Source organism: Anoplopoma fimbria, chromosome 8 (assembly GCF_027596085.1).
Source record: "Anoplopoma fimbria isolate UVic2021 breed Golden Eagle Sablefish chromosome 8, Afim_UVic_2022, whole genome shotgun sequence".
Taxonomy (NCBI): Eukaryota; Metazoa; Chordata; class Actinopteri; order Perciformes; family Anoplopomatidae; genus Anoplopoma; species Anoplopoma fimbria.
In genome coordinates, this window is record NC_072456.1 from 781,444 (window position 1) to 801,253 (window position 19,810).

The following is a 19,810-nucleotide window of genomic DNA, read 5'->3' on the forward strand; positions in this document are numbered from 1 at the left end:
ACATATCATTCACACACTGATGACAGGCTACCATGCAAGGTGCCACCATCAGACTCTAACTAACATTCATGCAACATCCAGTCCACACCGATGGCAAGCCTAAGTAATAGTATAACGTGAATAATTCAAATGTGGTTAAAGAAAGCGTTTTGTTTTTTTTCCTTTGCAGGCTACCATTATTTAAATAAATGACAAAATACAGGCATAAAGGTAGAGGAATGGTTTGCGTGTATATATATTTAAATATAGTCATGAAGTAATGAAGATCGCTTAGTGAAAATAGCTTTATTATTTTGAGTAAAAAAAAAAAAAAAAAAAAAAAAAAAAAGGAAAGAAATTCTTATTTATTTAGCTTATACCAACTGTAACATACAGAACATGTTGATAATCTCCAAAAGCAACTTTGGAACAGCCAGAACTGTATGAACAACAAAGTGCAGTGCGTGTACAGTTAACGCATGTATGGCATTTTCAAGTAGTCAGGCAAATAAGGAACTGAGATTATTAACTTCAGTTCCACACTGGAAACTCTTGACAAAGACCTACCAACCTTTTTAGTCAAAATTTGTATTAACTTTTGTCCAAAATAATTTTCAAATGAAAGCAAAAGTCATAAGTGCATGTAACGTAATCACATAAACAAGAGTTTTGTCTACATTTAGTATATTTTAAGTGGTAAGGGTTCATCAAATGGAATAACATAGAAAGAACTTAACACTGCACATTTCAGCAAACAAAACTATGTGGCAAACTAAAGTGCATGAATGCATGAATTAGCTTGTCATACACAACTGTAATCTGAAGGAGGACTCGTCCACATGTAAAAAGAACAGAAAAACACACTTTGAAGGTTACATCCAAAAATAAATTTTGACAGTGTATCCCCCAGTCATCTCAAATTCAACAGTGCATCACTGCAGACATTTGACCATCCATTTCAAATGCAAATCAAGGGCCATTTATATTTGATTGAGCCTTTTTTTCCCAGTTAACTTTTCTTTTTTCCTAGTCCCCTGGACGTACATACGATTGATTTTGAAGTTGTCTTTTGCGCCAAGAAAAAAACCAGCAGCACCAGCTATTCACCGAGACGACATAAAGAAGTCTTTTAGTCCAGGTTAAGTTCAAATGAAGTCATGATGTCCCGCTGCATAGTCATATCAATACCAGACATCTATGGAGAGAAAATGAACCACAAGGCAGTTGTTAAAAAGCCATTTTACCACCAGATCAACAAAATAACACAGGAACACGAATGAGGGTACTCACAGCCTCTCGCCTGCGACGTTCCTGCTCCTTTCTGCGGGCCAACTCTCTTTCCCTGTCCACCGGGGACTGTGTGGTGAGAGGTAGTGATTCTGTGGGAGACATTTCCCGCTCCACATCTTTAGGGGCATCCAGGGTAACTTCTGTGCAAATGCTCTCCGGTGAATCGTGATCCTCCTTAATAGGTTGTGGTTTTGTTTCTGCTTCACATGGGCCTGGTAAGCTAAAAGGAGAACATCCTTGGTGATTAGAATTATTTGTACAGAAAAATATTGCTTTGGTTTATCAGGACGGTTACAAAAACTGGCATTTTGACACTCTAAGTTATGCTTTTTAGCCTGGAAACTTTGATCAAGGTATTCAATTTAGAAGCAAGTTTAATGCATTGGCCGAATACCTGCTCTTTTCAGGAGCCTCCCTCTCTGTGCTGTCTTCCATATGTTTCTTCTTCAGGGCTTTTTCGCATTCTTCTTTTTTTATGGCAGCCTTACGGAACTTCTGGAAGCTCTCCTTAGAGGACTTTATTGCAGTCTCACTGACCGACTGCCGCACCAGCTTCGCCCAAGACTCAGCATTTTTCAAAACAATGTCCTAAACAAGACAAATCACCGTGTTTATTTCGAATGAGGTGGGAACTGTGGCGCCAACTGTGTTCAGGTTTAACGCCGCATTAAACAAATTCTGGCTACTTCAGGGCAGAAAAACATTAAAATGGGCTAATGTCCATTAGGGGTTCGATTCAAAGACGCTATTATTTCTCCTTGGACAAGTTACTGACCCTTACATCAGTGCTAAAGGCTTAAAATAGCATAACAATCCAAACATTAAATAAAAGATCATCTAATTTCAAAGCATAAATAATAAAACACAAAACACATTTCTGCAGGATATAGACTCGAAACTCGATATTGTGAAATAGCAAATACTGCTGTTTAGAGCCAGTGTCTTGATGGTAAAGTATGTATTTTGAACATTATCCTAAATTTCAGTCACTATCCTGCAGAAATGTGTCCATCTGCCGCCTGGTGCAGACAGACACAAAATGAATCCTTATTGGGGCAACCCACCCTCTGCATCCTGATCTGCAGAACCAGTTCAGGAAAAATGCTGCATTCATGTGGTGTCGGAATGATCAGAAAAAAAAAAAAAAAAAAAAAAAAAAGAGTTCCCGACTGGGAAAAGTCACATTAACTCACCCTCAAGTTGAAAAAACAACTGCAAATGTTTTGCTACTTTTAGTAGTTTGAAGGAATAAACCATTTCCTCGGTCTTTGTTGCCACTCAAACACTGGAAACAGTCATCAACACTGTATTTAAACGCTCTGAGCAATAAAATACAACGCATCTTCTTTGTGGCCTCCATGTTGTTTCCACATTACGACTTAAAGCTTATGAATACACAAGTCAGAAGAACAATTTCCCAACTGGTGAAATGGGAGCTTCTAAAGAGCATGTAAATGCACCACAAGATATTAACACTCGTTTGTAATAGTAAACTCAATTAAAACTATGCAAACCTTTTTTGGAATTAGTTTTTTTTCCTCTTCAGCAGAGTAACTTGCTGTGTTGGTGTAAGGCACATTGGTCAGCTGGCTGTCAGGAAAATCCTCAGGGTATCTGGAATCTGGCACAATCACTTTAAAAATAAGTGTCCTGCTAAAGGATTAGTAACAAACAGATATAGTGATGTTAGAGTAGGGGTCTTCTAGAGACTTACTGGACCTGGTCGCATCTTTGGACTGCAGTGGGCTGTCTCTTAGAGGGGACAGCACCGGGCCCTGCTGAAAGGCAGGATTTAAGCAGATTAAAAACATTAAAAACCTTTAACTATCATTTCAAAATATTCAAGTCCAAACAAACAAACCTTATGTTTATCATAAAAATACCTGATGTAAAACTGTGAAGATAACTTGGTACAGGAAAGTGCTACTATAGGAGTGAATACAAAAAAAAAAAAAACATATTGGCAATAAGGTACAATAAATGTGTTTGAGCAACCAGTTACATGTGGAGCAACAATTTAGACCATTTAGGATTATATAAACAGTGTTTCTGATGAACTCTACTGAAATTAAGGCAACTGTGATGCACCTGATCTGGAGATTTCTGGTGGTCTACTATAAAACAGAACTGGCTGATGACGTTTTTTAATGCTCTGTTAGCACAGCCAGGGAAGACCACTGTAAATGCAACTTGGTCTAGTCGATGACGTGTTGATTTTATAAGGTTAATCACACTGTAAAATGATACAATAGGTCGGCAGTAAGGCAGAAAAGACACATAGAACCTTTACCACTAGATTTACTGACTTGTATAATCTCATTGATACACAGGTCGTTCTAAAAAAAAAAAAAAAAAAAAAAAAAAGGTGCAGTCCGTAACAAGATTCCTCATAAGAAGTGTGCCCCACAAGATTTTAAAAAAAGTTGTGTTTTTAACAAATCAAAGCAAACGGTGTTTGTGAAGTGTTGCCATTTCATCATACGTACCTCAAATCTGGTGGCAGTCCAGTCCAGCATAACTCCCGGAGATGCCATGGGGGATAAAAGGGCAGACAGATCTGTCAAACCATAAAGGACAGATATTGATATTCAACACATGGCAACCATGTGAAAGGGCAAGGAACTACTGTGCATTCATACAATATCGAGCAAGAGCTAGTGTACAGTCAAATCAACTGAAGGCAGCATGAGATGGAAGCAGTAGCGGCGGTTACTGACTGGAACTTTACTTTCCTGCTCAGCCCTGTTAACCGAGACCGAGTGAGCCACGTGAAACTTCTGTTTCTGAAGGATACTGAGCATATGGGACATTTAAATGGGAACAGGCAGCCTGAGGTGAAGAGGCATCGTAAAGGGTAGGTTCATTGGATGAGGAGACACATTAGTGAGGGAATAATAACAATCTCAATGAGAGGTATTTGTTAAAAAGAGCTGATCTGTGAGTTCTGTTAGTGGAAGGTATTGATGCCCGTCTGGCACCAGGTCTCTGAAGTACAAAAAGAGACTGCTCCTTAAGGCCGGGAAAGAATCAGAATAACGCAGAATCAAAGAAAAAAAAAAAGTATGAAAATGTTAATAGTAAAAGCAAATATCCTATTAAATGGACTTTTAACAGTTTCCACTTAGGCACCAGTATGGGCAACAAGTATATTTGTTTAAAATTATCACATTGAAGCAGAAGGGACACAGTTTTCCCCATTCCCAAGAAATATTGACTTCCATTTCTGAAGGAAAAAAATCATTATTTTAAGCCATAAGATCCTGTAAATTGCAATGAATGTGAATGTGCATTTTTTTAAATCGTTGGCAAATCTTAATTCCCGCTTAGCTTTAAGGATAAATGTAAGCAGTACCTGGAGGAGATAAAGTCAGCCCATCATAGGTCAGGTCTACATTACGATGTGTTGGGTGGCCTTTGGTTTCTGTCACCGAGGACTGCACAGCAAGAGAGGGCTGGCAAGTCTTGACCAAGGCTTTTGTCAAGTCCTTCGCCCCCAATATCCGCTTGCCACAGCCAGCACTGGTCACCGTTGACTAAAGGAAAAATGACACTCTTACTTTTCATTCTAACCAGTAAGGCGATCTCACCATGAAACTCTTGATTTACAGTGAGCAAATACTGAGTTTACCTTCGTCTTTACCTTTTGGCAAGAGTCTTTACTTTTCGTCTTCTTTGGTTTTGGCACTGAAAGACATGCACATTCATGATTCTGCAGTGTTTCTCGCCAGTAATGTAGACGGGTATGTGAATATAACATGACAATTAAATCAACTATCTTTAAATATCCATTGACAAATAAAGTCAAAATGATTTTGAATGATTAGCTTTTCACAAACATCTCAACATATCATTATTTCTATTCACTATTTCTAAAATATAATTTTTTTATTAAAAACTTTTTATTTAGATATTCCCTGAATTCCCTCTTTCTTTAGCCATTTATACATTTTGATCTGAACTTTATCCATCTTCATCCCAACCCACACTTTAAAAGGTCTTACAAAAAATATTTGAAACCACTTTCTTTCCCCCGTGTTCAAAAAGACAACATTTTCTATTTGCAGAGCCGTGAAAATATATGATAAAAATATACAATGAGCGGTAGTAAGCTAGTTGGTAAGTCTCATACTGGTTTTTGTCCATTTTGTCACAGCACCTTAGTGAAATGCTTTTCCACCGTTCTACGTCCTTTAAACAGCTGAACAGAAAGTGGGGGTTCTTGTACAAAGTGATTTGTTGAGAGATGACAGAACAAAGTTACCATTTAAGGCTTCTATTAAGTTCAGAAATGAACAATACTCAGTACAATAGGGTTATAGTTGGCATGGTTGAGTAATGTTAAAGTGGCCCTAATTTGCTTCTCTGCTTTTCCCCTCTTCTTTAGTGTGTTATATATTTTTTTTTGTACATGTAAAAAGGTCCGTAGAGTGTAAAACCTGAAGTCCACACCTAAAAGGAGTTACCCTCCCCCTCAGAAGCTCCTGAGCTCCTGAAACAGCTCCATTGAATTCTCTCCTTCACTTCCGTAACTTTATGAGATCACAATGTTACAGAAGTGACGTAAAACTCCTTCCGGCTAGTTTGGCCCTCAAACAACAAGAGAGAGACGGAGCTGAAGCTCCGGAGGAAAAGTTTTTTTAAATGTGAAACGTTGACCAATCACAACAGAACGGGTTAGCTGACCAATCAGAGCAGACTTTGCTTTCTGGAGGGAGGAGCAAGCGCTACAACGGAGCGCTTCAGAGAGAGGGGGAGAAGAGGAGCTGCAGGACAGCCAGGATGAGGAAAAACAAGGCGGATTATGAGCATTAACGCATGTAAACATGTTGTAACTGTAACTGGAGATAAAAATATGCACCCGGAAAATAGCATAATAGGGCCTGTTTAAGATCAGCTTTGCTAAACTGCAAATAAAATGCCACAAGGTATACCAGGGAATGCTACACAATTGCAAATTAAACTTAAAAGGGTAGGTTAACTTTTGTTCCTTGTTGGTATTAAACCAGAACTCATATGCCTATAAGTGCATTGAAACAGTTTTTGCTTGCTGTAATCATCCCTCCCATTTATTGGGCGCTTATTTGAATTTAAAGTGGGTTGCTAGTCAATATGGATGACAATAAGCAATACATAGATACAAATCTTTTTCTTCCATATGTTTAAATTTACACGTGGGTTGATTCAAAATAGAACACTGTCTTCTAAGAACAGTGTAGAGCGTCAGACTGGTGTTCCTTGCCTTGACTTATCCAATGTGGGCTTAATTTTAGCAGACATACATTTATGTCCACTACAGTAAAATAACCGTTGAATCAAATATTTGACCACAATAGTCTTATGTGTCATTAAAAACAAAGAGCAAACACTTAAAGAATGTGCAAAATTACAAAACAATTTAATATTCGGTGTTCAACATAAAGAAGGGTTGGAAACATTGTAGAAAGGCACCCAGGTAAATTATGCCCATGGCATATCTCTTGTTTTCAAAAAGGAGAGAAGGGAAAGGTGAACCAAAGGTAAGTGAGGGAGGGTGCATGGGGGGGAGGAAGCAGCTAACCTGATTCAGAATCACTGCTATCCGAAGTGCTAGAATGACTGCTGCTGCCGCTGCTGCTGCCACCGCCGCCGCCAGAGCTGGATGACGAGCTGCTACTGCTGCTGCTTTCACTGAGGCCAAGGTCCGGAGCTGGCATGATTTTAGCTGTAAACAAAAAAAAAAGGTCATTTTTACAATCAATGCGTCACATGTGGAAGCACAACTGTGCAGATTACATTGTTAATTCAATTCAGATCTTACCTAATGGCTTTTTTTTCTTAATCAAGTGCTGCTCTTTATTGGCAACCTGTGATGTCCCAGCATCCTTTAGTTTCCCAGTCAGCAAACTTCCTGTGGGCTTCACCAGCTTGTTTTCTGCAGGACAGAAGAGATGAGAACCCTCTCAAGGGGCTGTGCCCACTAAAGCGTATTTAAATTGTTTTGCCATGGAGGCGCAGCACTAAATGCCAATTCTGCACTGAGCGGTGCCCTATATAGGGGACAAATAGCCTACCACAAAGACATGATCAAATATGTTCTATTATGAGTATGTTGTGGCCCTGTTGTGTATTTCTTTCTTTGTGTTGTTTTTTTCTATGTTTTTATTGTGGACTTAATGGTGTCCTCATGTCTGGAGCGCTGTATAAAACCAATTTCGCCGTCTGGGATAAATAAGTTGATTTGAATCAGAACAAAACAATGGTTCTTTTCGAGAGGTTTCCTCCACACAATTTCATTAGAAACATAGGTCGGCAGGCTCTCTCTCCCTACGTGCTTCATCGTACTCTACCGTGTACCAACATTTACTTCTGCGATATTCTGCATCATATTATCTAAAGACGCGACCAAAGCAGCTGAAAAAAGGTTCCGCTCTCTAGCTTTAGACACAGGTTTGAGCCGTACTTACTGCGAACGTCCTCGCTGCATTTCCTCAGACATGCTGCAACAAACCTCTGCAGGGCTCTCAGCGTGGAGGGCTTCAGCACCTCAAAGTCAACCTCGATCTCCTCCAGAGTGGAATCCCGCAGGCAGGACTCCCTGGCATGAATGATGTTCACCAACTTGCCCAGTTTGTCACCAGGCAGCTTGTTGATGTCCAACTTCAACTGTTTTTTCTCCTGGTAAGTGACTGGTATTGATGAAGCGTCATCCTCACATGTTAAAGTCACTTCATGAGTATTGTGTCTGCTGTCGTGCCTAGACGTAAATATAAAACATCTAATGTTAGCCTTAGCACATGTGGAATACTTAGAGCAACCATACTTGTCTCGGGTACAAAATATAAACCGTATTAAAACTTACAAAGTAGAGCTCTTGTGTTTTGCCATTTTTTTTACAGCAGACTTGTATTTTGAAGACTTGTGCTTTAGTCGAGCGATATCCTTTTCTTTGGCTCTTTTTTCCCTTTTCAACTTGTCTTTCTTCTTAGGTTTAATCAGGGGCTCTTTGGTAAGTCTCTTCAGCTCATCACGGACAGCTTTTAACTGAAAAGCCAGCCATCAATGGGCCAATTAGGTCAAATGCACTGAAAAGAATAACTTCTCAAAAGCCATTTGCAGGGTTACAGGCATGAATATATAGCAACCTGCTCCTCCAGATTGGCCAGCTGCATGGCCACCTCTTCGGAGGAACTCTCTGCCAATGAGGAGCTTTCACTTTCAGAGGTTGAACTCTGAGCTCTGTCTTTTTCTTCCTTGTCAACTCGCTGATGAGGTATGGGACAACACTCTTCTTGGGGAACCTTCAGATATCGGGCCTCGAAAACTTCCTGTTGATACAAAGACTAATGTTATTATAGTAGTAACAAACATTATAATATTGATACCAATGCTTCAATTTAGGGCTGGCCAGGAATCCAAATCCATTTGGGATAAATCCATATTCCACATTGCACAGTATTGCGAACAAATAAACAGTGACCATTCACTGAATGATGTCTGTATTCACAGCATGTATAGGCAGGCAAAATAACTTAGACATTTTCATTCTAAATAATCCTGCCAGTACTTACTCTGTAATGTTTTACCACTGGAACAATGACTCTAAAAAAGGTGCAATGTGTAACATTTTGGGAGCAGTATTTCATCTTTACTATTTGTCCCATACAATCTAAATTTATAGCAAACAGTTATAAAAAAAAATATGTATGTAATCGCAGGGCAAGAATAAGCAAAGTTCAACAAAACTGCTGAAACCCTGAAAGCAAGTCAAAATAACTTTATCTTATAATTTTCAACTGTGGCGTCAGCCTTTAGTATACGTTAGCCATCTGTGCCACTACTAGGCTGGGCAGTCCATGTTCTAAATCCTGGAGCTGCCGCACGCTCTACTGCAAAGCAGCTCACGGGCGGAAAGGAAGGGTGCAAGACATTTTCTCGTTTCTGCCACTTTGGATTCAATCCAATACACTAACACTCACATCTAGCGGAACAAGTGGTATAACAAGACAATACAGGCAGGGGCTAGACGGTGAGCATGCTCATTTCAGTAGATATCTCTGCAACACAATACATAGACGTCTTTGACTAACGTCAACTGTAACCTCTTCACATTCTGTTGATAGTGCTAGTTCATTTTTTTCAATGTTTTAAACTAAAATTCTTCACAGATGTTACACATTGCAGCTTTGCTGATGGGTCCCCATTTTGTTAGTCATGCGTGTTGCTAATGTGATATACAGTCCTGCAGATGGTTTCACACTACTCCACTGACCAACAGTTGGTGGCGGTAAAATGCCAGGAGATGTAGCATTGTGCCAACAAAAGGCAAGAAAGAAGGGGCCTGCTAGCAAGCACACATGGAATAAATGAATATAGTTTTTTTTTTTTTTAATTCTTTCAAAAATTGTGTCTGCAAATTATTTATGAAGAGGAAATACCTTCAGCACACTTATTAGGACACTCGGAGGGCATTTTGGTGGGAAACGTTGTATATAAAATCTATACCTGCAGTTTTCTTGCCATGTTGACCACCTCATGCGTGGGTGGGTTGTATTTGTAACAGTTGGAGAACATCAGTCGGACATCAGCGGCAAATTCCTTTGCATTTGCATACTCTCGTTGATCCATTTTCCTCTGAGGAAATAGCACTTCATAAAAAAACTGATCGGACATATATTGAAAATAAGTGTTATAATATATATTATAATCATATTACCCTGATGGTGCTCAGGTCCATAGGCTGCTTGATGACATCATGGTAGTCGTGCAAGCCAAAAGCGACCGCATCAACGGGGGTGTAAAAGGGCCAACTATATGCATAGTGTCTCTTTGAGAGCATCTCCTTCAGGATGTCATTACAGCACCGAAGCTGCTCAGACAGTCTGGTCTTCTTGCCCTCAAAGGCAGGCAAGTCTTTCTTTGGAGGTTTGATGGGCCTTCCACTGCCTCTCCTGGAGAATAATGTGCAAGGTGCTGATTGATCCTCAGCAAGGGATACGTCACCACTGGTGATGACTGAGGTGGTGGAGGTCATGATGTCTGCGTTCCTCTTAAAACCCTTTTTAATCTGGATATTCTGGGGAAAAAAGAAGCACAAAAACAGTAAATCACTACAAAAGTTAAAGCAGTGGGACAAATAATTTACAATTTGTTTAGCTTTTTTGACATTTAAAAGTTAGGTTCAAAGTATAGTGGTTCAAATAGTATTTGGAAATGGGACTGACTCAAGTTTGTGAAAGTCTGCTAGTCTCACAAATTTCATGCAATGGAGACGGTTTGTCTAACATGAGGAAAACATTTATTGTTGTCTGGTGTGAACGCAGTGTTTGATGACCTCGGTCGCGAACTTCATTGTTTAAAGTCAGTTTGTTTACTGTGCAAGTTGTGTGCAAACCAATAAAATACTCACTGTTGCATCAATCTGTGAGAGCTGGGTGGGCGGGATGAATTGACTCATATCAGGTGGAATGACTGTCACTGTCTGCTGGAGAACGACTTCTGACACAAGGGATCTCTGCTTAATTGGACCTGCATGACAACAGGTAGAGTAAATACATGCACAAGAATTGGATATTATTTTCAAATTGTAAATTTAGGCAGCACAATTAGCATCCAATCGACGTTACTGCAGAGTGGGTGTTTGGGACAGTTAAAGGTCCTGTGTCGTCTTTTTTTCTTTATTGTAAAGCAGGTCTAAGAGCTATATATGAATACTGTTTAAATAAGGAAATCGCTCAATCAATGGAGAAATGCACACATCCTATATTCAGAAAATGGTCCTTTAAATGAGCAGTCAAGATTTCTGTAGTATTTTAGCTACCCAAAAAAAGACCCACCAAAGAATATAAATCAGTTTAAGTGTATGCTATATTAAGAATATATTCTGATAAGGAACTGAATGAAAGTTAAAGGTATCTATACTGTTTGTTTTCCCTATGGGAGCTTGTGGCTTTAAATTCTACTTTACTTTCTAACAGTGAGATAAATCAGTGAAAATATTCTGACCGCCATCTACTGTAGGTAAAACATTGATTATGGATAAGTACCTCATACAACCCTACTTCATATAAGCCAGACTAGCCCTTTAAATACAACTATGGCAATCATGAAAATGAATGCTTAAAAAAAAGATGTATATATATTTTCATATCATATTGGAGTACATATTTAGGGACTGTTAATGTGAAAGATACCTGCATTTGTCTTTCTCCCTTTCATTGGGTCCTTTGTAGTGATAGCTGTAATGTCACACTCGTCCTTAGGCATTGTGGACACTTTCTGCAAAAAAAGCTTCTCCAGAGTCTGTGCCATAAAAACAATGTCATCCCCAGGCTGTGAAAAAAAGAAATGTGTATATTATAATGAAATAAAAGCACTCAATGTAGCATGTGTTCTTATGCCAATCTCGTTTGAACTGCAGGAATAATATCCAGCACTGCGAAAGCCTATAAAAAATGAAGTAATTCTGGGTGGTTGAGTTTGAATTACCTCATTTGCATTACAGTATGATAGAACAGCATTAGTGAACAGTCTGTCAGTTCACAGACCTACTTTTACCTTCCAAAACTTCCTCACAGCTAATTTAGTATGTCTATTAACGGCCAGTTTGAAATGCCCTTTGCAGTTGTACGACCATGTTGGTGGGAAAGACAGCACCACAAACCGTGTTCTCTTACCCGATTGTACACATAGCAGTTGGTGAACATTGTATTGAAGTCTTGTATACATTGAAGTGCTTGCCAGTAGTATTTGTTCTGAAGACGCTTCTTAATGGTGCTCAGATCCATAGGCTTTGTTATGATTGTATAATAATCCTGGAAGACAACAAATACACTCGCATGAATACACCAAAATCTTTCCTTAACAGATCGCAGTCCTATGGAACATATCAACCAAGACCTAATTAAGGTTCAAAACAATGAAATACTATCATTTAACTGGGAGTAAGAAAAATCACAACACATTTAATAGATGGGCTGTGTTGCTGCAATAACACTCTTATCACTTACCGGGAGACCCAGTGATATTGCATCAACTGGCTGGCGAAAGGGCCACGAAAAGTTATGCCTCCATAAAGCTTTGATCACAACCTTCTCCAGGTACTGTAGCTGGTTGGTTACACGTCCAGGACTCTTGGGATTTATGACCTCCGGCGGAGGGGGATTTCCTCTAACAGTGGGCCAGACTTTCACATCAGTCATTGTGTTGTCCAAAGGCCATTCATGGGGAAACAGTTGGTCGTATGCTTTGCTGCAACTTAGTGTTCATCAAACGTTTTCCTAAACAAGGAGTGAAGAGTTGTATCCAGTGCGTCAGTAAAAAAATTATATTTGGGATTACATTGTAAAAAGAACACAAAAAAAACAACAGAAAAAGTTGTTGAGTGAATCACAGTCTCTCCTTAATCCTACATCAGTGCTGAAACCTAGTCTGCAACTTCACCGCTGACAGTTGATTCCAACATTTGGATATGTTGTGCTAGCAGTAGTTTATGTAGCCTTAGGGATATTGTGTTTGCCAAATAATCCAATGACAAGACCAAAATCAACAATAATGGTGCTTATCCATGTCAACAAATAGCATTGTTTGCGGAGCATTAAATATGTATCCTCCAGTGAAAAACAGTCTCTGATCAAATGCATATTTACTGCTGTTTGAGTAAACAAGGCCCAGCTGATTTAGGAAATAACAACAATGTAAAAACTTAAATTAGTGCCTCGCAATTGAATGCCTCCACCAACCACTCATGTTGCAGTTCACATCCATCTCTGTCCAAGAGAGTAATCACTTCATCCTTTTATCCTATTAGACATTGGTGTGAAACTGTCATAATATGGGTTATGGCCAAGAACATGTTTTCTGTAGATTTAACGTGACTAGATAGATAGACGTAAAGTCACAGTGACCTTGACATTTGACCTCCAAATCCGAATCATAATAAATGGACAGATAACCCGTAAACATAATTATTTTAGCCGCGGCTGTAGCCGGCACAGAGGCATAAAAAAAACTGTTTATTTGCGTCCCATTTCTTTTGCTTTTGAGTGGGAGCTAATTGGATTGGGGGTTAGTACCACAGACGGAGTAGGGAAGTCAGAAAGTTGTTGGTTTTGGTCTTTACGATAGGGATTGTTGACAGTAACTTTCATACGAAAGTATGAAAAACTCGTCAATATGTTCTAAGTTTGTCCAACTACTATCCTAAAATAGTATTTTTGTTTCATTTGATGTAAACTGTGTTGAACTCATTTAGCAGCTCAGGATTTCAGTAAGGTACAACTTTAAGAGCCATCTCTCATAAAACATAGTCTGATCATAATCCAGTTCATTATGAGACAAGAATGAGGTTAATTGAGACAGCAAGTGGGATGCATTCTCCTGCATACAGTGGGTACGGAAAGTATTCAGACCCCTTTAAATTTTTCACTCTTTGTTTCATTGCAGCCATTTGCTAAAATCGAAAAAGTTCATTTTTTTTCGCATTAATGTACACTCAGCAACCCATCTTGACAGAAAAAACCAGAAATGTAGAACTTTTTGCAAATTTATTAAAAAAGAAAAACTGAAATATCACATGGTCATAAGTATTCAGACCCTTTGCTGTGACACTCATATTTAACTCACATGCTGTCCATTTCTTCTGATCCTCCTTGAGATGGTTCTACTCCTTCATTGGAGTCCAGCTGTGTTTAATTAAACTGATTGGACTTGATTAGGAAAGGCACACACCTGTCTATATAAGACCTTACAGCTCACAGTGCATGTCAGAACAAATGAGAATCATGAGGTCGAAGGAACTGCCCAAGGAGCTCAGAGACAGAATTGTGGCAAGGCACAGATCTGGCCAAGGTTACAAAAGAATTTCTGCAGCACTCAAGGTTCCTAAGAGCACAGTGGCCTCCATAATCCTTAAATGGAAGAAGTATGGGATGACCAGAACTCTTCCTAGACCTGGCCGTCCAGCCAAACTGAGCAATCGTGGGAGAAGAGCCTTGGTGAGAGAGGTAAAGAAGAACCCAAAGATCACTGTGGCTGAGCTCCAGAGATGCAGTAGGGAGATGGGAGAAAGTTCCACAAAGTCAACTATCACTGCAGCCCTCCACCAGTCGGGGCTTTATGGCAGAGTGGCCCGACGGAAGCCTCTCCTCAGTGCAAGACATATGAAAGCCCGCATAGAGTTTGCCAAAAAACACATGGAGGACTCCCAAACTATGAGAAATAAGATTCTCTGGTCTGATGAGACCAAGATTGAACTTTTTGGCGTTAATTCTAAGCGGTATGTGTGGAGAAAACCAGGCACTGCTCATCACCTGCCCAATACAATCCCAACAGTGAAACATGGTGGTGGCAGCATCATGCTATGGGGGTGTTTTTCAGCTGCAGGGACAGGACGACTGGTTGCAATTGAAGGAAAGATGAATGCGGCCAAGTACAGAGATATCCTGGAAGAAAACCTCCTCCAGAGTGCTCAGGACCTCAGACTGGGCCGAAGGTTCACCTTCCAACAAGACAATGACCCGAAGCACACAGCTAAAATAACAAAGGAGTGGCTTCGGAACAAGTCTGTGACCATTCTTGACTGGCCCAGCCAGAGCCCTGACCTAAACCCAATTGAGCATCTCTGGAGAGACCTGAAAATGGCTGTCCACCAACGTTCACCATCCAACCTGACAGAACTGGAGAGGATCTGCAAGGAAGAATGGCAGAGGATCCCCAAATCCAGGTGTGAGAAACTTGTTGCATCATTCCCAAGAAGACTCATGGCTGTACTAGCTCAAAAGGGTGCTTCTACTCAATACTGAGCAAAGGGTCTGAATACTTATGACCATGTGATATTTCAGTTTTTCTTTTTTAATAAATTTGCAAAAATTTCTACATTTCTGTTTTTTTCTGTCAAGATGGGTTGCTGAGTGTACATTAATGCGAAAAAAAATAATGAACTTTTTCGATTTTAGCAAATGGCTGCAATGAAACAAAGGGTGAAAAATTTAAAGGGGTCTGAATACTTTCCGTACCCACTGTATATAGACCACAGAAACAGCCCAAAATGCCTGCTGGTTGGTTGAAATCTCCTCGGAACAAATCAAGTATAAACATTTTTTTAAAAAAAAGGGTGGCTGGATGTACAAATATGTCTGCACTCATTACCAACATTAGGCATGACATGGTGAGAAAATAGCTTATTGATTACAGTATGCTCAATGTTGCTGACTGGCTATGAAATAAAAAAGTCACTATTAATTATTCACTTAAAGTGATGTTTGATCATGGCATACAGGCAGAAAACCGGGCACTTGAGGTTAATGTAAAATAACAAACAAGCACCAACAGAACTTTGAAGATTACACCAGCAACAATTATCTAATTCATTTAATCGAAGACATTATTTTGCAGACAGGATATGCCTTCATTATGTCTGTGCACTTAAAAACTCCCTGAGAAAAAAAGACAAAAATCACAGAATGACACAACAGTATATTGAAATTGCCATTGGACAGCAACACTTACACGAGAGCACCGTTGATGCTCAGGAGCAACTTTTCTGCTAAACAAAGGTAACACTGCCACCTACAGCATATATCAGAAAGTGTTCCATTCAACATTGTAGCTCAGCAAAAACTAACCATTGATAGATCCATGTTTCTAACAAGCATTTGAGTATTTCATATGGTAAAACACTAAATAAGTAACAGAGGATACACCGTGCACTACTAAGAGAGTTCCATCAACAAACGATGCTACATAGTTACAAAAAACCCAGTTCAAGTGTACTCCTGCCTTCTGGGAACTGAGGTTCATTGTTAAAAAAAAAAAAAAAAAAAAAAAAAAAAAAAAAAAAAAAAAAAGGAGCTTTAAAAACTATTAAAATCCTTGTTCTCAGCCCTTTGAAAAAGCACCTAAAATACAAAATAATATTAGAATCAAAATGACCAAGCACGTAGAAAAAAAGAGGGCCTGTAAAACAATTAGATTTGTATTAAAAACTGAAATCCATTCTTATTACTATTAAAATCATGGTTCTCAACCTGCAAGTTGAAAACATCAAATGTACAAATTATTTTCTTTTTAAACCCAAACCAAATAATTTTACATTGCAAGTTCTGTTTCTTATTTCCATTTTATTCTTTAAAAACAAAAAAAAGATGACAAATGAAGACAGTACTTTCATACATGAATAATTTCCAGTGAAGTCCAGCGCATCATAGTTTTGTCCTTTTGTTGGGTGCATGTGGGAATGTGACCTATACTTAGGAGACTCAATGATGAGTTCCTCAGTGTCACACTTCTTTCTGTCACAATGATCTGGTAATGAGTTTGTTATTAAGTTGCAAAATTAGGAGTTGGTCAGGCAAGCAATTTGCCATAATTTGGAACACGAACAACAATAATAGTGAAGGGCAAAGAAGCAACGATAAATCAGTAAATTTAAAATAATTTATAAATACTAGATAATAAAAATAATTTCTTGCCGAGGTTAAGATGAGACACTATCCTACTGTAAAAGCGTTGCATGCAAAGGGTAGTTTGTCGTCTATCTGAAAAAAACAACACCAACAGTGATAGATCTCGATCAAATAAATTATTCTTAAGAACACTGTTAAGCTCTTACTCTCCATTATTCAAAAGTAACATAATGCAAATGAGTAAATAGAAATGATGTTCGACTACATCTCCGATCGAAAGATCAACATACCAACTGTTTCAACCAAACCAAGACGGTTTAATAGCAAAAATACAATGTCATGGGTCAGTCAGTCTAAAAATAAAAACAAATGTCTAATGGTGATTATTGTGAAGGGTTTGATGGATCCAAGTCATATCTTGTGGCACACATTGCGATAGCTGCTACAAAATATATGTTGTAGTAAAGAGGTAAGCTTCATCAGACTCTGGACAATGTAAGATACCAATTAGTGGACAAAAGAAGTTATGACAACACTTTTGCTATGGAAAAAAAATATATATTGTAGTAAATGTAAAAGGTTTATCGGAGACATGAACAAAAGTACTGTGGGCAATGCACAAAGCAAAGGCAATGGAAACATATCTGCTATTTAATTTGATATCATTCAAATGATGGTGGCCTCTATGGCAGCTGTCTTCACCCCAACAGCCAACATTCCACTGTAAACATTTAATTATACACATTCCACAATACTCTGATTATGTTGTTCGGCCAAAACACATATGGTTTGACTGTTTGCATTCTGTCATCAAAACTATCAACATCTAACACATCACCTTGTCCTGCATGTTAACACAAACCTAATAATCTGGAATAACATTTAAATGACAAACTAGGATGAGGGAGTCTAGTCAGAAGAAAACAAGGTGATTAAGACTGTCTTTAAACCGTATAGTGCTCCCCATCAAACCCTCACAATAATCAACATCGAGTTGCATTTAGGTCTGTTCGGAATATATTCAAATGAATCTGCCAGTGCCCTTGTAATGTGACAGACCATATGGTAGTGAACCATAACTTTACCTGCCTATTGAAGAATAGAAGAAACATGTTGGATTGGATTCCAGTCTCTAAATGCATTAATGATTACTATAATCTTACAATGAGATGGGTAAAATGTAAAAAGCTGAGCAGAACTTCATTTTTTATTTGTTACCTATATCCTTTAACACAGGATGGAGCACTTTTAGGCTTACACTGTAGGTGAAGAATTCAAATAAATATATTAGCTTTAACTTTAAAGATCAGGGGATTTTGGGAATATCCAATATGTTCTGTAACCACAATAGAAAAAAACAAATAAATCAAAGAGGCTTGCAAAACATTACACTTGTGAAACACCCAATATATAAGCTCATAAATCACAGGACTTCAAACATATGATAATCTTGATTATTTACACCTTTTGGCTACAAGATGGAGCCACGGGCCAAAATGTGGGAGTTAAACTGTCCTGCAAAAGAGGTTTGATGAGAGAAGCCTGTGGAATGTTGTTGTGGCCTGTGTTTTTGATACCCAAAAGTGGTTGACTTAAAATATCTACAGTGTTACCTATATCCTTTAACACAGGTAGGATCACAGACCCCTGCTGTCAGGCCGACAGGTGAAGCCACGCCCCCCGTGACGTCAGCAACCTCCACATCTCTGCGAGCACGTTTAATTAACAATTAAGAGGGCGATGACACAAAACAATAATCTATATATTCAATTTTATCCGACGAGTGAGGTTTAATTAAGACGGAATCGTGACCCGCGCAGTCACATTAGCTTTCTAATGTTAGACATTAAAAACGTTGCCAGGCGACTTTGCCCACATTAGCCTGTTTGCTAGCTAACTGCTTCGGAACTGCAATAACCAACATATACATTATTACAGTTCTCTTGGCAATAGCTACGTGTGTTCACCTTTGCTCCAGGTGTTGCATCTACCTCAGTAAAGCCGGCACGAGTTACGTTAGACGCTAGCTGGCTATGCTAGCTGGTTAGACGCTAGTTGGTTATGCTAGCTGGTTAGACGCTAGCTGGTTAGACGCTAGCTGGCTATGCTAGCTGGTTAGACGCTAGCTGGCTAACCAGCTAGCTAGCCAGCGCATAGCAGCTAGCCAGCCAGCGTCATAACCAGCTAGCCAGCTAGCATCTAGCCAGCTAGCATAGCCAGCTAGCGTTAGCTTAGCAGTGAGCTGTGGTTGAGTTAACGCTCCCCGACGGTAATGACAGCTTTCGCAAATGTTTCGTTTGTTAACACCGAGCACCACAACACGAGTGTGCGTTTGTCTCACCGGCCCCGGGTGAGCAGTGCCGTTGTCTGCTAGCATTACCTGCCGTGTCACGGGGCTGTTGCGTCCTTCAGTCGCAGGCGTCTCTACGGCAACCGGCTCGCGTTTATAGGCTCTGCCGGGGCCTGGGACTGATTGGTCCACACACCAGCTACACGTGTTACACTTCGCTTTCCTGCAGGAAAAAGGCGCTCGAAACATTTTCTTTCATGCAAAATAAAAAATAAATAAAAAACACAACCCACTGTGGTCTCTGCACAGGTGTAGCTACCCGGGCTTTTTAAGCATTAAGTCAACATGTGTGTTGTTCCAAACAAAATGGCAACTCGGTGTCATGAGTACTGACTGGTCGGTGCAACGCCACCAACACTGCTGTCAGTAGTGTCTCTCGGTTGGGTTCCTGGTTGGGTTCCTGGTTGGGTTCCTGTTTGGGTTCCTGCCCGTGTCTGCTCCGTTCCACCGACAGGAACGGAGAACCTGGATGTGGGCGGAGTGCTGGTTTCACGTACAGACCCAGACCCGGAAAACGTGGTTTCACTGAACAGACTAAAGTTACAAACCCCTATTTACCAGGGACAGTACTACATTAATGATTGATTCTCCCCATTACAGGTTATATGTATATATACACATTGTATGCAATGAAAACAACTTGTGTAACACCTCCCTTAGCTTCAAAGATCATGTTATAGAGGTTTTCTTTTATGATATGAAAGTCAGATTGGGCATAACCGACATGTAGAATCACAAATGTTTGAGGAATACTGTTTCTGAGTGTTGAATGTGGAGTTCACAGCATTAACATGATTGTTTTGAACTTTAC

The 19,810-nt window shown here is 39.5% G+C and overlaps 1 protein-coding gene across 5 annotated transcripts; it reads right to left on the reverse strand.

Annotated features, from left to right (window-relative positions):
* Positions 1-341: 341 nt before the first annotated feature.
* brdt (bromodomain, testis-specific) lies at positions 342-19,462 on the reverse strand. 5 transcript variants are annotated; one of them, XM_054602760.1, is made up of 21 exons: positions 19,334-19,462; positions 19,030-19,162; positions 12,255-12,524; positions 11,922-12,059; positions 11,439-11,577; positions 10,655-10,773; positions 9,962-10,321; positions 9,751-9,879; positions 8,391-8,573; positions 8,108-8,289; positions 7,713-8,002; positions 7,067-7,180; positions 6,827-6,970; positions 4,898-4,953; positions 4,622-4,802; positions 3,756-3,826; positions 2,984-3,047; positions 2,784-2,890; positions 1,664-1,857; positions 1,270-1,489; positions 342-1,174 (listed from the first exon to the last, which is right to left on the reverse strand). In XM_054602760.1, exons 3-21 carry the CDS (start codon positions 12,444-12,446, stop codon positions 1,109-1,111), a joined length of 2,949 nt encoding a protein of 982 aa, XP_054458735.1. In that variant the 5' UTR covers positions 12,447-12,524; positions 19,030-19,162; positions 19,334-19,462; the 3' UTR covers positions 342-1,108. The 5 variants fall into 5 exon arrangements, with proteins under 5 accessions (XP_054458735.1, XP_054458734.1, XP_054458736.1 ...); XM_054602759.1 differs by having other exon boundaries at positions 19,233-19,462; XM_054602761.1 differs by lacking the exon at positions 19,030-19,162.
* Between the last annotated feature and the right edge of the window lie 348 nt (positions 19,463-19,810).

What these genes read in the sequence shown, in the direction of transcription:
- brdt (XM_054602761.1), bottom strand. Translation starts at nt 12,446, where the DNA reads ATGACTGATGTGAAAGTCTGGCCCACTGTTAGAGGAAATCCCCCTCCG. An exon ending in AGGGAGAAAGACAAATGCAG is followed by an intron (nt 10,774 to 11,438) that starts GTATCTTTCACA and finishes GTTGTCATGCAG; the next exon opens with GTCCAATTAAGCAGAGATCC. An exon ending in TGGACCTGAGCACCATCAGG is followed by an intron (nt 9,880 to 9,961) that starts GTAATATGATTA and finishes CTATTTCCTCAG; the next exon opens with AGGAAAATGGATCAACGAGA.